Genomic DNA, 17423 nt, shown 5'->3' on the forward strand with positions numbered 1-17423 from the left:
CAGTGACGGCGACTCACGTCCCCGGCGGCGGGCGGCGCGGGGCGCAGCGCCAGCAGGCAGCGTGTAGCAGTGTGGCGCAGTGTGTAGCGGTGTGTGTCGAGTGCGGGCTCAGTGACGGCGACTCACGTCCCCGGCGGCGGGCGGCGCGGGGCGCAGCGCCAGCAGGCAGCGTGTAGCAGTGTGGCGCAGTGTGTAGCGGTGTGTGTCGAGTGCGGGCTCAGTGACGGCGACTCACGTCCCCGGCGGCGGGCGGCGCGGGGCGCAGCGCCAGCAGGCAGCGTGTAGCAGTGTGGCGCAGTGTGTAGCGGTGTGTGTCGAGTGCGGGCTCAGTGACGGCGACTCACGTCCCCGGCGGCGGGCGGCGCGGGGCGCAGCGCCAGCAGGCAGCGTGTAGCAGTGTGGCGCAGTGTGTAGCGGTGTGTGTCGAGTGCGGGCTCAGTGACGGCGACTCACGTCCCCGGCGGCGGGCGGCGCGGGGCGCAGCGCCAGCAGGCAGCGTGTAGCAGTGTGGCGCAGTGTGTAGCGGTGTGTGTCGAGTGCGGGCTCAGTGACGGCGACTCACGTCCCCGGCGGCGGGCGGCGCGGGGCGCAGCGCCAGCAGGCAGCGTGTAGCAGTGTGGCGCAGTGTGTAGCGGTGTGTGTCGAGTGCGGGCTCAGTGACGGCGACTCACGTCCCCGGCGGCGGGCGGCGCGGGGCGCAGCGCCAGCAGGCAGCGTGTAGCAGTGTGGCGCAGTGTGTAGCGGTGTGTGTCGAGTGCGGGCTCAGTGACGGCGACTCACGTCCCCGGCGGCGGGCGGCGCGGGGCGCAGCGCCAGCAGGCAGCGTGTAGCAGTGTGGCGCAGTGTGTAGCGGTGTGTGTCGAGTGCGGGCTCAGTGACGGCGACTCACGTCCCCGGCGGCGGGCGGCGCGGGGCGCAGCGCCAGCAGGCAGCGTGTAGCAGTGTGGCGCAGTGTGTAGCGGTGTGTGTCGAGTGCGGGCTCAGTGACGGCGACTCACGTCCCCGGCGGCGGGCGGCGCGGGGCGCAGCGCCAGCAGGCAGCGTGTAGCAGTGTGGCGCAGTGTGTAGCGGTGTGTGTCGAGTGCGGGCTCAGTGACGGCGACTCACGTCCCCGGCGGCGGGCGGCGCGGGGCGCAGCGCCAGCAGGCAGCGTGTAGCAGTGTGGCGCAGTGTGTAGCGGTGTGTGTCGAGTGCGGGCTCAGTGACGGCGACTCACGTCCCCGGCGGCGGGCGGCGCGGGGCGCAGCGCCAGCAGGCAGCGTGTAGCAGTGTGGCGCAGTGTGTAGCGGTGTGTGTCGAGTGCGGGCTCAGTGACGGCGACTCACGTCCCCGGCGGCGGGCGGCGCGGGGCGCAGCGCCAGCAGGCAGCGTGTAGCAGTGTGGCGCAGTGTGTAGCGGTGTGTGTCGAGTGCGGGCTCAGTGACGGCGACTCACGTCCCCGGCGGCGGGCGGCGCGGGGCGCAGCGCCAGCAGGCAGCGTGTAGCAGTGTGGCGCAGTGTGTAGCGGTGTGTGTCGAGTGCGGGCTCAGTGACGGCGACTCACGTCCCCGGCGGCGGGCGGCGCGGGGCGCAGCGCCAGCAGGCAGCGTGTAGCAGTGTGGCGCAGTGTGTAGCGGTGTGTGTCGAGTGCGGGCTCAGTGACGGCGACTCACGTCCCCGGCGGCGGGCGGCGCGGGGCGCAGCGCCAGCAGGCAGCGTGTAGCAGTGTGGCGCAGTGTGTAGCGGTGTGTGTCGAGTGCGGGCTCAGTGACGGCGACTCACGTCCCCGGCGGCGGGCGGCGCGGGGCGCAGCGCCAGCAGGCAGCGTGTAGCAGTGTGGCGCAGTGTGTAGCGGTGTGTGTCGAGTGCGGGCTCAGTGACGGCGACTCACGTCCCCGGCGGCGGGCGGCGCGGGGCGCAGCGCCAGCAGGCAGCGTGTAGCAGTGTGGCGCAGTGTGTAGCGGTGTGTGTCGAGTGCGGGCTCAGTGACGGCGACTCACGTCCCCGGCGGCGGGCGGCGCGGGGCGCAGCGCCAGCAGGCAGCGTGTAGCAGTGTGGCGCAGTGTGTAGCGGTGTGTGTCGAGTGCGGGCTCAGTGACGGCGACTCACGTCCCCGGCGGCGGGCGGCGCGGGGCGCAGCGCCAGCAGGCAGCGTGTAGCAGTGTGGCGCAGTGTGTAGCGGTGTGTGTCGAGTGCGGGCTCAGTGACGGCGACTCACGTCCCCGGCGGCGGGCGGCGCGGGGCGCAGCGCCAGCAGGCAGCGTGTAGCAGTGTGGCGCAGTGTGTAGCGGTGTGTGTCGAGTGCGGGCTCAGTGACGGCGACTCACGTCCCCGGCGGCGGGCGGCGCGGGGCGCAGCGCCAGCAGGCAGCGTGTAGCAGTGTGGCGCAGTGTGTAGCGGTGTGTGTCGAGTGCGGGCTCAGTGACGGCGACTCACGTCCCCGGCGGCGGGCGGCGCGGGGCGCAGCGCCAGCAGGCAGCGTGTAGCAGTGTGGCGCAGTGTGTAGCGGTGTGTGTCGAGTGCGGGCTCAGTGACGGCGACTCACGTCCCCGGCGGCGGGCGGCGCGGGGCGCAGCGCCAGCAGGCAGCGTGTAGCAGTGTGGCGCAGTGTGTAGCGGTGTGTGTCGAGTGCGGGCTCAGTGACGGCGACTCACGTCCCCGGCGGCGGGCGGCGCGGGGCGCAGCGCCAGCAGGCAGCGTGTAGCAGTGTGGCGCAGTGTGTAGCGGTGTGTGTCGAGTGCGGGCTCAGTGACGGCGACTCACGTCCCCGGCGGCGGGCGGCGCGGGGCGCAGCGCCAGCAGGCAGCGTGTAGCAGTGTGGCGCAGTGTGTAGCGGTGTGTGTCGAGTGCGGGCTCAGTGACGGCGACTCACGTCCCCGGCGGCGGGCGGCGCGGGGCGCAGCGCCAGCAGGCAGCGTGTAGCAGTGTGGCGCAGTGTGTAGCGGTGTGTGTCGAGTGCGGGCTCAGTGACGGCGACTCACGTCCCCGGCGGCGGGCGGCGCGGGGCGCAGCGCCAGCAGGCAGCGTGTAGCAGTGTGGCGCAGTGTGTAGCGGTGTGTGTCGAGTGCGGGCTCAGTGACGGCGACTCACGTCCCCGGCGGCGGGCGGCGCGGGGCGCAGCGCCAGCAGGCAGCGTGTAGCAGTGTGGCGCAGTGTGTAGCGGTGTGTGTCGAGTGCGGGCTCAGTGACGGCGACTCACGTCCCCGGCGGCGGGCGGCGCGGGGCGCAGCGCCAGCAGGCAGCGTGTAGCAGTGTGGCGCAGTGTGTAGCGGTGTGTGTCGAGTGCGGGCTCAGTGACGGCGACTCACGTCCCCGGCGGCGGGCGGCGCGGGGCGCAGCGCCAGCAGGCAGCGTGTAGCAGTGTGGCGCAGTGTGTAGCGGTGTGTGTCGAGTGCGGGCTCAGTGACGGCGACTCACGTCCCCGGCGGCGGGCGGCGCGGGGCGCAGCGCCAGCAGGCAGCGTGTAGCAGTGTGGCGCAGTGTGTAGCGGTGTGTGTCGAGTGCGGGCTCAGTGACGGCGACTCACGTCCCCGGCGGCGGGCGGCGCGGGGCGCAGCGCCAGCAGGCAGCGTGTAGCAGTGTGGCGCAGTGTGTAGCGGTGTGTGTCGAGTGCGGGCTCAGTGACGGCGACTCACGTCCCCGGCGGCGGGCGGCGCGGGGCGCAGCGCCAGCAGGCAGCGTGTAGCAGTGTGGCGCAGTGTGTAGCGGTGTGTGTCGAGTGCGGGCTCAGTGACGGCGACTCACGTCCCCGGCGGCGGGCGGCGCGGGGCGCAGCGCCAGCAGGCAGCGTGTAGCAGTGTGGCGCAGTGTGTAGCGGTGTGTGTCGAGTGCGGGCTCAGTGACGGCGACTCACGTCCCCGGCGGCGGGCGGCGCGGGGCGCAGCGCCAGCAGGCAGCGTGTAGCAGTGTGGCGCAGTGTGTAGCGGTGTGTGTCGAGTGCGGGCTCAGTGACGGCGACTCACGTCCCCGGCGGCGGGCGGCGCGGGGCGCAGCGCCAGCAGGCAGCGTGTAGCAGTGTGGCGCAGTGTGTAGCGGTGTGTGTCGAGTGCGGGCTCAGTGACGGCGACTCACGTCCCCGGCGGCGGGCGGCGCGGGGCGCAGCGCCAGCAGGCAGCGTGTAGCAGTGTGGCGCAGTGTGTAGCGGTGTGTGTCGAGTGCGGGCTCAGTGACGGCGACTCACGTCCCCGGCGGCGGGCGGCGCGGGGCGCAGCGCCAGCAGGCAGCGTGTAGCAGTGTGGCGCAGTGTGTAGCGGTGTGTGTCGAGTGCGGGCTCAGTGACGGCGACTCACGTCCCCGGCGGCGGGCGGCGCGGGGCGCAGCGCCAGCAGGCAGCGTGTAGCAGTGTGGCGCAGTGTGTAGCGGTGTGTGTCGAGTGCGGGCTCAGTGACGGCGACTCACGTCCCCGGCGGCGGGCGGCGCGGGGCGCAGCGCCAGCAGGCAGCGTGTAGCAGTGTGGCGCAGTGTGTAGCGGTGTGTGTCGAGTGCGGGCTCAGTGACGGCGACTCACGTCCCCGGCGGCGGGCGGCGCGGGGCGCAGCGCCAGCAGGCAGCGTGTAGCAGTGTGGCGCAGTGTGTAGCGGTGTGTGTCGAGTGCGGGCTCAGTGACGGCGACTCACGTCCCCGGCGGCGGGCGGCGCGGGGCGCAGCGCCAGCAGGCAGCGTGTAGCAGTGTGGCGCAGTGTGTAGCGGTGTGTGTCGAGTGCGGGCTCAGTGACGGCGACTCACGTCCCCGGCGGCGGGCGGCGCGGGGCGCAGCGCCAGCAGGCAGGCGTGCAGCGCGTTGAGGCCGGCGCCGCGCACGCAGCTCACCGGGAACAGCGCCACCCTGCGGCCGGGGCAGTTAGTGGGGCACGGGGCAGAGCGACCTCACCAGCCCCCTGCCCCGTGCCGGGACGTACAGGGGAGTTACTGGCGCGGAGAACCTCCTCACTGTGGCTTACGACCCAGTGCCGGGACCGTACAGACCGCCACCCCAGCCTATCACAGTCCACTGCTGGACATAGGCCTCCCCGAATTCGCATCAGACATCCTAGTATTCACGGTCACCGACCCGCCTGCCCAGCGTGGTAACTACAATGATTCTGAATTTCCACAAACTTAATCCAGCCTCCACCAGCAATCTTACGTAGACCGTCGGTCCAGCGGGCCGGAGGACGTCCCACCCTGCATTTGCCAAGACATGGTCTCCGCTCCAGGACAAGTCCGCTCCAACGGAACAGAACGTCACAGCTAAATAACACTGCTGTCGATCAGTATTTTGTTCCTGTATGAGTAAGGTGACCGGAGCTTAACTGAGGTAGGACACAGCAGAAATTTCCTGCTCAAAATATGGAGCAGCCCGACTGGGGTAGTACCTCGACCTTACAGAAGATCACAGCAAAATAATACGGTTTTCAAGCAGTATTGTGTTCCTGTTGGTGAGTAAGGTGACCAGCCCCCAATCCCCCAAAATAGGGATTGGGGATTGGGTCGGCAGCGCGCTTGCAATGCTTCTGGTGTTGTAGGCGTCTATAAGCTACGGTAATCGCTTACCATCAGGTGAGCCGTATGCTTGTTTGCCGACCTAGTGACATAAAAAAAAAGCTCCTGGGGGGAAGGGGACTGAGGTTAGGATCGGCAACGCGCTTGCGATACTTCTTATCTATTATCTTAAGCAATCAATCTCTTACTCTTCTTCTTTTTTGTTGTCCTCATCACCATCGTCAATGGTGTCCAAAATAGACTTCTGTGGAGCGACGCAATTCCTAGCCATATTCTCATCCGTTATCAGCACGGGTTTCTGTCGGAATCAATAATTAAAATAACTTCATTCAAATAAACTTCAAAAGCGCCTTTGAATCGTCAAATAACAAATTAGAATATTAATTTTATTAATACTATTCTACACAGACCGAAGACGGGCAGCAGCGTCTTCGGTGCGACAAAGCCAGCCCAGCGTGGTGACTATGGGCAACACACGAGTTCACGACATTTTTGGCGCGAACTTGTGGAGACCTATGTCCAGCAGTGGACTGTGATAGTATAATGATGATAATGAAATGATAATATTATTGTATAGTAAATTCTGCAGAGAAGAATCACAATAGAAACTCCGCAGTTACTCTTAATACCAACCTTCTTCGCCGGCTCCAGCAGTTGTGCCAACCTTTCTACCACGTGGTTGATATTATTCGCCAGCTCACACTTGTTTATGACGGCGAAGAAAGGCATGTCCAGCGCTAGGAGCAGCCCGATGTGCTCTTCTGTTATTTTCGTTACACCCGCTGTCGCCGAGATCTGTAAAACAGATTTTGTATTCGTATAAAAAAAACGAGTGTGCTTTAGACCACACGACTGGAGTAAAATTTATTTAGCTCCATCAAACTTATATCTCGTGTGTGTGTGTGTGTGTGTGTGTGTGTGTGTGTGTGTGTACACATAGGCTAGTAAATATTAGTTACATATCTTTAACTAGCGACCCGCCCCGGCTTCGCACGGTTGCAAAAACTATCAATGTTCCTCTATTATATTACGCATGTATTATACATATAAAACTTCCTCTTCAATCACTCTATCTATTAAAAAAAACCGCATCAAAATCCGTTGCGTAGTTATAAAGATTTAAGCATATATAGGGACATAGGGATATAGAGACATAGAAAACGACTTTTTTTTATTAGTAATTTTTTATATTACGAATATTTCTTTACAAATCAACAAACTTGTTTTTATACACATTATATAAATATATACACAAATATTTTAATTATGAAATTTTTCATATGGCAAAACTCACCACGACCATGGCGTAATGCGGGGAATAGCCCGTGAGTCCGTGGAGGGTGGTCCGCTGGTACTTGCTATGACCCGCCAGGTCTAGGAACGAGACCAGCTTGGCGCTTCGTTCACCAATCCTCTCCGCCGTCATTAGCTCCGAACATCCGTAATTTACCACGTTACCCTGAAAGAGTTGTGTGTTTTGTTAATTTTGAGGGTACTTTGACATTTTAACACAATTAAAAACAACATATTTTGAGAAGACGGTCTTTCTCAAGCTATACAGACTTCCCAATTCGATAGTACTATTTCGTTTGCCAGTTCATAACTTTTTACTGGCTGTACCGATTTTGGTGATTCCTTTTTTTATTCGAAAGCTGGCGCTTGTCGCGTGGTCATTGTGATCGAGATTGAGGACTGGTCCATGAAGTTAACTCCTTAAAGAATTGATTTTCATACAAGGCCCCCGCTATGAAAAAAATATGAGTAAAATCTACCGAATGAATGACCTCGTTGCGTTTCTCGTAAAGTCTAAAGACGTAACGACGTTTTCTAGTAACGCCATAGATAGATCGATAGATGGCGTTATTTGATTCGTTTATTTACCATTTGATATGGTATTAATCTTTTTCTTAGACTAGCAAGCCTTTTTTGTGCCTTATTGTATTTGAGACTAGCCCGTTGGCGCAGTTTAAAGTGACACTACTTTCCGCTCCGAGGGTCGTGGGTTCGATTCCCACCGATCAATCATCACCGAGTCTGGGTGTAATATAAATATTTATTTATATATTTATATATGTATTATTTATAAGTAAGTGTATCGAAAAAAAAAATGTAGCTATACCAGGCGGCTGTTACCTATAACACAAGCATTAAGTTGCTTACTTTAGGAACAGACGACCGTGTGTGTAGTGTGTAGATATTTATTTATTATTTATTTAGACAGTCGATCTGAAGGAGTGAACTTTAGTCGTACGTCGAAGCTGACAAACACATTTTTTATTATTATTATATTATTTGAGAACAAATATGTTATAAGAAACAATAGACATTTAAGTGTACACAGTTTATATATTATTTTTCAAAAGAGTAACTGCGGAGTTTCTTGCCGATTCTTCTCTGCAGGATCTACATTCCGAATCGGTGGTAGCTTCACTTTTACAAATATAATCTTGATTTATAAAGTTTTAATTTGTAAAATGACGATTCGAAAGTGCTCTTGGAGCCTATTTGAATAAAGCTGTTTTTGATTTTGATTAAGTTTTATATAAAATGAATTGTAACAAGCATTGCAATCAACCAAAGCAAACATATCTATGGAAGTGACGTAAGCAAGGAAGTAGGGCGATGTCCGTTTCCATGCGTTCGGAAAGCCGTACTAAATAGTGATGTCTAACAAATACAATTAATAAATATGTTACCTGAGCATCGAACCCCAGTATCTCGTGACTGAGGGAAGACGTGCGTCCACTTTTAACTTCGTGTAAATGTCTGAACATGTTCAGACGTGCGCTACCCGTACCGTTATCTAGTTCACCTATAAATGGAAAATTTTATTATGATAATTAAATTTTTTTTTTTGTTACAGCCTATAATATCCCACTGCTGGGCATAGGCCTCTCCCCGTGTAGAAGAAGGATCAGAGCTTAATCCACCACGGTCGAGGTACTTCCCCAGTCGCGCTGCTTCATATTTTGAGCGGGATATCTATCTCCTGCTGTGCCATACCTCAGTTACATTATTACATTAAACACTAAGGACACACTTTTTGTTATTACCTTGAGTTAAAACGCCTATGAGTGTGGATTTTCCGGCTTCGTTGGCTCCCATCACAGCCACCCTTAGCTCCACGCTCTGCTGGGTGTCCGCTAACTGAATTTAAAAAAAAGAATAATAAATTCACATAGAAGAGTGGCGTGTAATGTCATTTTTTTTTTCTGGAGGTTTAAGAAAACGAGGGGGCAACGAAGGGCATTATAAGAAACGAGTGTGCTTAAGACCACACGACTGAAGTATAACTTCTTTAGTTCCTAGTCATATACGAAACGTAATTATCTCTCTTTCTATCTCCACTAACTTATATCTCCCTCAACTACCGTTCGCCTCACCCGATCACACTTTTCGTAACGCTCCCGTCCAGCATTCACCAGCTTACTCCCCAAGTAATAAAGCGTGCGTAAAGAACGATTTACTTAAAAAATTTAAACAAAAATACTATAAAACCACTCCGTGCTTATTAACAGACAAACACTCACCTTTCTTATGTACACTTCTGCCACAGCCCTCCCCGGCGCCACTCTCCTCGCCTTAGCACTGACGATTACAGCCCCCAAAGCCCTCGCCATGTCTCTTAATGCCCTTAGGGAAGCCTTCAGAGGGCCCGGCCGCAGCCCCCTCAGCGCCCCGCAGTCCCTCACCCCCACCACGTACACCGCCGCTCCCCCTCCGGAACGTAGTCGCCATTTTAACTACGGAAAATCGATATTTTTGACTACCATTTGGTATTAGAAATACATGTATATAGTTTGTAGTCGAGGATCGTCCATTGATCACGTGATATTTTTTTTGCAACTAAACAAATCATTAATTGAGGTGTGCTGTGTGGCTACGGCACCAAAGAATATAGCCACGCCCTCTCTTCCCGTGTGTGTCGTAAGAGGCGACTAAGGGATAACGAGGTTCCACTACCACCTTGGAACTTAAGAAGCCGACCGGTGCCGGGATAACCATCTAACTGCTGGCTTTGAAAAACACAGGCCGAAGACGGGCAACACCATCTTCGGTGCGACAAAGCCATACTGCGGTCACCAACCCGCCTGCCCAGCGTGATGACTATGGGCAACACACATGAGTTCACGCCATTTTTGGCGCGAACTTGTGGAGGCCTATGTCCAGCAGTGGAATGCAACAGGCTGGAATGATGATGATGATGAACTGAGGTAGGGCACAGCAGAACATATCCTGCTCAAAATATAGAGCAGCCCGACTGGGGTAGTACCTCGACCTTACAGAAGATCACAGCTAAATAATACTGCTTTCAAGCAGTATTGTGTTGCTGTGTGAGTGGTGACTAGAGCTCCTGGGGGATTGGGGATAGCGTTGGAACGCGCTTGCGATGCTTCTAGTGTTGCAGACGTCTATAAGCTACGGTAATCGCTTACCATCAGGTGAGCCATACGCTTGCCGAACTTGTTGTGTAAAAAAAAGCCAGTACTTAATATTATTTCGACTAATATATTTTGACGAATAATGTACGAACCTGAGTCACCAAATGTTGGAAGCGTCGCTCGCAAGGCGAGACGAGTTGCAACTTGTACTCCACGTTACCGAATCTCGGTTCCGGCGGTAGAGTCCCGTAGCATTCATCACCAGAGTCATCACCATCGGACCTGGAGGTGATGATAATTGTTATCAAAATAAAAAATAAGAAAGCCACTTAAGTTTATATTTATTTATTAGCTGATCTGGCGAACTTCGTAGCGCCATCTTTTATTTAATATTGCAATAAAAATATCGCAGTCATTGATGGAAATAAAATATAACTTATATTTTTGTTTGACAAAGTTACACATCAGTGCAAAATTTCATTAAAATCTGTTCAATAGATTCGAGGATTAGTTCGGATTTTTATATTATGTCTACTAATTTTTTCATATATTACACCCAAACTCCTGGGGGGGGGGGGATCGAACCCACAACACTCTGCACCAGCAGACAAGTCTTTGATTTTGAAGTCAATTAAACATTCCAATCTAAAGCAACTCACGTATCGTCGCCGTACTCCCCCATATCATCGGAACTGTAGAAGAAGTCGCTCTCCAGATCCTCAGAACTAAAATCCCCAGCCAAGTACATGTCATCCTTGATCCTGACCTTCTCCAACTTGTCTATAACATTGTACACCCTGTCCGCAAACTTGGTATCTTCGTTCTCATCGTTCAAGGATTTCCTCCTGGTCTTCTTGAAGTCGTCCGACTTCAGATCATTCACGTTCTTGCCTATATTCTCGTCACAGATCTTGGGTATAGAAGACTGATTGTTCAGGGTTTCCGGTACTTCTGTTTGGGCGTCCTGCCAGGCGGCGTTGGGCTGGTCTTTGGCTGGTGATATTTTGTTCTTTTTCCTTCTGTTCTTGCGTCCGGAGTTACGTCTGCGCGGTCTCTTGTCGTCACCTTTGTTATCTGAAATATTTTAGCAGTAACCATATAGGTCATGTTATGGAAAAGTAAGGAAAAAAGTAGAGATTGGGGGAAAGGCTATTATGAACAGGGCCGGAACTAGCCTTCAAACAAGATTGTGGTCATAGCCATCGGAAAATCGGCGAAGTACTAGTCAGGAGTCGCTCATAAGCAATCACGACTGATAAACGACTTTTAAATGTGATTATTTCCTTTTTACCACCCATCTTAGATATGGAAATAATCATTCAAAGAAGTCGTAATTTTTTTTTAATTTTTTTTTACGTGGCGAAAGGGGTCAGACTCCTACTGACTAAAAAAACCAGCACGTGTGAGCAGTCGTTTGCTTGCGTGGGGCGAGATGGGGTCGCGCTAGGATTCGCCACCCCAAAGAAGTCATACCAAATTTAGGGTTATAGGCAGACGTGGGGACCATTTGCATTTGCCGCCCTATGAATTAAGGATAGAGGAATGAAACTTTTTGTCTGACCTTTTTTGTTAGGCCATAATTTTATAAAATAATCGAGGCAAAGGAAAATAAGCCAGCCCTGCGGTCACCAGCCCGTCTGCCTATCGTGGAGACTATGGGCAAAGCACATGAGTTACACGACATAATATCTGGCGTGAACTTGGGGAGGCCTATATCTAGCAGAGGACTGTGATAGGCTGAAGTGATGTGGGAAAATAATGGGTAAATTTTTCGACTGTAGGTTGTCGGCATCCCCACCGTGCCACCAACGATCCGCCCCTGATTACGACTTAGGTGTATGAGATGATCAGCGCAGATCGAAGAGAATCATTACCACCAATCTTTGATTCCGGAGATCTTCAAAAAGCCAAAAACACTTCTGAAGTTTCTGGAGGAGCTTGGGTGGCAGGAGTGAATAGATTATTCCCACACACGCGAAAATCGTCGAGTTGCGGAAACCAGCCCGTGTTACCATACCATACCATACCAACCCCTTACCATCAAAACTTTACGCTTGTTATACATAGACAAGTATGATTAAGCTGATTCTTACCATCATCCCGCTTGTTCACTTCTATATAATTCTCTATATAACTGTAATCTTTAACTAAGATCTCTGTACTGAGGTCCGGTTCGCAGAGGAACGACGATTCCTCCGGTAGAGTTTCGTTCTTCCCTTGAGATCGCCTTCCTCTCCGTCTACCTGTAAACATGGCACAATTAGAGACTGTTTCATCGGTTGTGAATAAATTTTTTATCCTGCAGATAAGTTACGAATAGACTTTAACAGGAGTTAAAAATAAATAAAAAAAGGTAAAAAAGAACATAAAAAATACAAAATTCACGGACGGACGGACGGACGGACGGACGGACGGACGGACGGACGGACGGACGGACGGACGGACGGACGGACGGACGGACGGACGGACAGACAGACAGACAGACAGACAGACAGACAGACAGTTATGGGCTTACTCTTGACCCCAGTCTAGCCCTATGATAAATACGCCCATAACTTACCCTTGGGAGCGTCAGGGTTCTTCCTGGCGTTGTCCTGATCGTTTTTATGTCTTTTCTTATTATTCTGTTTACTTTGATTCCCGTCCGACGGATCGAAGAGACTGAAGAAGGAATCCATCTTGTCTGTAAATAAAAAAAAATTGTATTAAATAAAAGTTTAATAGTCAGTTAATAATTGTATTTACATCGGTAAATAATAAAACTTCATCACTTCAACCTATGGCAGTCCACTGCTGGACATAGGCCTCCCCAAGTTCGCCGGTTTTCCGCAATCCTCATCCAGCCTACACCGGCAATCCCACACTGCGTTTGCCAACACGCGGTCTCCACTCCAGGACTCGTCTACTCCAACGACCATCGGTCCTGCGACACAGATGACCAGCACACTACCATTTCAACTTGCTAATTCTGTGGGCTATGTCGGTTACTTTCGGTCTCTCGCGGGTAGTCTCATTTCTAATCCTATCTTTGAGAGAAGTAATAAAACTTAAGTCCACGTAAAATACATACAAGCAAGCACGCATTATTGGAGATAGCTCGAAAAGTACTCGTCACACCTCGATCAAATTTAAATGGCATCATACGACAAATGCCAGCTTTCGATTAAAAATTAAATACAGTGTGTGCTTAAGACCGCACGGCAGAAGTGAAAACTTCATTGTGAATATACTAAACACAGCTACACAACAGCTAAGCGCAGTTGACTGTATCTTACTCGCTCGAGTACACTCGGTAGTTCCCAGTTCAGCCGATCGAGCCTTTCACCTCAGAGCGTGACGGATCAGCCTAACTTACTACTTACGAAAAAATGTGTGTGCGGCGCGCCAAAAGAAGTTTTCACTTCATAATTGTTTGCTCGCTAACGAAAAAATAACCGACTTCAATTATATCGACAAGTAATACAACGTATGTAGACGAAAAAAATTAAAAACTCCTCCGAAGCTTGACCGATTCTCATAAAATTTTGTGTGCAAATTGGATAGATCTGAGAATCGAACAACGGGGGTAAGGGTAGTCCACCCAAAAAAAAAAAAAAAAAATTTTAATTTTTAGATAAATAATTTATTTTTTATTTTATTATGATTTGGCGTTGAAAAATACATACAACCCTAAATATTCACCCTTCTACTACCAACCCCTATTTTTAACCCCTATTTTTTTTTTGCGTTTAGCGGCAAGACAACGTTTGCCGAGTCAGCTAGTATATATATATATATATATATATATATATATATATATATATACACACGGTCGAATTGAGTAACCTCGGAGTGTTCGGTGCGCCAAAAGAAGTTTTCACTTGAAAAGAATCATCAAAATCGGTATAACCAGTAAAAAGTTATCACATAAAAATATAGTCGAATTATGAAGCTTCTCTTTTTCGAAGTCGACTAATAATATTAACATTTTTCTCAGTAACAAAAACGATCAGCCTTCCGTGAAACAGCGCAGTGTATATCTATAAATACTTGGAAAGAGTCAAGTTCAATGACACGACGATGATATAGACGGGAATCATTAGATAAGATTTATTAATCACATCTATGTGATATCACGTTTCGTTCATTATGTGATATCATATTTCGTTTTTTAATATTAATCAATATATCATATACCTACGCTAAGGTTAAGATGTTTGCCCTCCCTCTTTAGAAAAAAACCTCACATTTACTCCACATAAATTATATATCATTTTATAGATAATTGCTTGCTCTGCCAGCATTAATGACTAAAAAATTTATTAATGATTTGTTTTTTGTAAATTAATTAATTATTAAAATTATATAAATAAATAATAATAAATAAATAGTTTTTATATTATGACGTATATATACGATTTATATACAGGGTTCGGCACTCGAAGTGTTACTAACTTTACGTTGCCATTGCAACTAAACTGTTTAAGGTCTGTTTTTTTGGAATTGTCCTAATTGGTAAACAAATATGGCGTACTTATGACCACAGACAATTAGAGTATAGTGTAGCTTAGTGAAGTGACACAAAGAGCAAACGAATGAACAATATCAATAAGCCATAGACAAAGTAAAATTAATTTTACATCGAAATATTTAATGATACCATATTGCTGAAATTATTTCAAAAACTAATAATATATTAAATAATTTTGTTAATAATTAGTAAAGGTATAAAATTACGAAAATTAATTATTGTAATTGATATTCAGAAATATTTATAATATATAACCTTGACAATAAACAATTTAATATAAAAGATTAAAGGGGCCTACTCAAAGCACTGCCTGCAGGGCCCTGCTTGCAGTGCCACTGCCGATCGTATTGTATGTATGCATGCAGGGCCGATATTTTAATTGTTCACCCTGTCGCAGGGCCGCAGTGTCGTTCTGCTAGCCCGACACACGATCTCCCCACTCCGTAAACTGCAATCAGGGACATGTGTAGCTCGGTCGGGCCGATTTAGACCACCATTTTGTTTACGTCGGTACATTGCGACGTTTGTCTACTTAATTTGACCTGGGGTTTGTCTTGTCAGTGGTTGTCATTTAGCAATTAATCAGTTAGTTGGTGGTTAGTTGGTTTGGTTTTATTATATTATTTGTTTGGCTCTGTTTTCTTCAAGAAAAATGAGCCAGCGAGAAAAAGACGTGTGGAGGGACGTAATCTAATTGTATAGGGATTTGCCATGTCTTTGGAAAACTAACCACGATCATTATCATAACAAAGATATGCGGTCGCAGGCTATGTCGCTTTTACATGAAAATTATAAAACTTTTTTACACCAGTGCTTCCTTTTTTTCTTTTGAACGCTACAAGTACTCAATACAGTCAAACCCAATGCTATTTTTTGGTGTTTGAATAATGTAGGAGCCATTTATAAAAATTGACGAATTTAGGCAAGGACAAAGAGAACACAAGCGAACACGACAACGTATGCCGCGTAAATGATTTGCAGTGCTTTGTGGAGCAACATCCTCTGCGGCAGTAACTGCAAGCAGGCCCTGCAGGCAGTGCTTTGAGTAGGCCCCTTAACAGTTGTAATATTTTGTAACAATTTTTTTTTCGCTCAACAAAAAAAAAAACGTAATTATAACAACTTTATAACAAATCGCTTTACGGTAACATTGTTTTATAACTTATTAACAAATATTTCGTAAAAATTTAAAATATAGGTAAAGAACACGACCTATTTTATCACTCATTTTGTTGATTAATTTATACTCATTCATCTCTAAAAATATAGTGACTACGTCCCTATCTGCCTTAGAAAAAAAGATTTTGAAGTGTCATATAATAACAATAATAATAATAATAATAATAATAATAATAATAATAATAATAAAGACGTTTATTCACCAAGCATAAAAAAACAAAAGATTTCTTAGTCTAATTTAAAGAGATTTTATAAAAAAAAATGCTGGTGAAAAGGTCGTAGACTCAGCTTATAGCTGCTTTTCAGTCCGCATCTTTACAAATGCTGCCAGCACAGGACGTTAGATTTACATTTAAAAACTAGATATAGTAACATATATAGATAGCATTAACAAAGTATATGAAAATAGTATTTAATAATTTAAAAAAACCAGGATTAATAAATGAAGGGTAAAGCTTTAGATTAGGTAAAACCGAATTTCGGGACCGTGGGGGGATGGGGGGGGGAGAGGGTGGGGAACGCTTCCCCTGGTACCACTGTCACACCTCGGAACCCCATGGTTATGGAGATATCCATGGTTAAAGTTTTGAGGTTAGAAGAAGAATTTCGAAAGTTAGAGGAACGCTTGGCTCCGGCGCTGCGGGAAGTGCAGCCCTTCCGCCCTTGCGTGCGAGGGCTGCCCTCCCTCCGAGCCTCCGCGGCACAAAAAAAACACTCTAGGGGTAGGACAGACTCAAAACTTTAACCATGGATATCTCCATAACCATGGGGTTTTGAGGTGTGACAGTGTTACCTTGTATAGATTCCCCTACACCCTCCACCCTCCACACCCAAAAACCCCATAATTCGGTTTTTCTAATTCGGTTTTACCTAATCTAAATCTTAGCCAAATGAAGTATGTTGCCGAAGGTATAAGTAGGCAAAATAGCGAGCCATGTGAGACACACTATACGCTTATAATAAAGTCATAGCTACTACAAATCCAGCTCAGTGAGCATTTCGTATCAACTGTCTGATGAAATGCTATAGCCGCCTATATCAAAGTATTGATAGCTTCACTTTTTGCCAATTTGATTCTGACTTTTACTGCTCAAGGAGCCATCTCTTGGTAAGGTCACGAAATTTCGAGCGAGTTGCAGCAAATCTAATCATAAAAATCAATGAATTACGAATGACAGGGGTTTGTTTACCAAATAGGACTATTCCAAAAAAAAACGGAATATATAGTAAAGTGACACAAAGAGCAAATGAATGAACAATATTAGTAAGACATAGACGAATATAAAATTCATTTTATGTTCAAATATTGAACGCTAGCATATTGCTAAAATTATTTCAAAACCTAATAATATATTGAATATTTTTGCTAAGAATTAGTAGAGGAACAGAATTACGAAAAAAAATATTAATCGAGCATCGAGCATAAAAGGCAACAAAGGGGACTGTCCATTTTGGCCCAAGGTGAACAGAATTCATACAAAAAAACAAATATACCAATAATTTTCATAATTTTTTTTTTATTTTTTTTTTATTTTTTTTTTTTTCTATCTGCAATCAGCCCTTGAGCTATGATCAGATTGGTTGTTTCCTTAGGTAGCAGTTCGAGATTCTTCACATCCAGCAATGCGTCATCCCAAATTTTCATAAATTAAATCATGTTTATTCGTGAATTGCAGTTTTATCAATATAAACTGATGAAAAGTTTATTTAATAAGTATTTTAATTCATTAATTATATACTTCTAGTTTATTTTCGGTTGGTGATTTGATTACAACACGTTGCCAGTCTTAAACAAACAATTATTATTAACAAACAATCGATTTTAAAATATTTTTAAATCAATTATTTGTTAAAATCGATTAAAAGTATTGTTAAATCGAATTAATAAGAAA

At 49.1% G+C, this 17423-nt stretch overlaps 1 protein-coding gene across 1 annotated transcript in view; it reads right to left on the bottom strand.

Moving 5' to 3' along the window:
* The window catches only part of LOC123666127 (GTP-binding protein 2), a 38057-nt gene that overhangs the window by 16596 nt on the left and 4038 nt on the right, over positions 1-17423 (bottom strand). The window contains exons 2-12 of the mRNA XM_045600334.1: positions 12403-12525; positions 11936-12085; positions 10502-10916; positions 9995-10124; positions 8991-9203; positions 8514-8607; positions 8157-8272; positions 6755-6919; positions 6094-6255; positions 5649-5758; positions 4726-4804 (exon numbers count right to left, since the gene is read on the bottom strand). Of these exons, the coding sequence (XP_045456290.1) occupies positions 4726-4804; positions 5649-5758; positions 6094-6255; positions 6755-6919; positions 8157-8272; positions 8514-8607; positions 8991-9203; positions 9995-10124; positions 10502-10916; positions 11936-12085; positions 12403-12525 (1757 nt within the window). The remainder of the gene's footprint in view (positions 1-4725; positions 4805-5648; positions 5759-6093; positions 6256-6754; positions 6920-8156; positions 8273-8513; positions 8608-8990; positions 9204-9994; positions 10125-10501; positions 10917-11935; positions 12086-12402; positions 12526-17423) is intronic.

The sequence above is a fragment of the Melitaea cinxia genome, chromosome 25, assembly GCF_905220565.1.
Source record: "Melitaea cinxia chromosome 25, ilMelCinx1.1, whole genome shotgun sequence".
NCBI lineage: Eukaryota > Metazoa > Arthropoda > Insecta > Lepidoptera > Nymphalidae > Melitaea > Melitaea cinxia.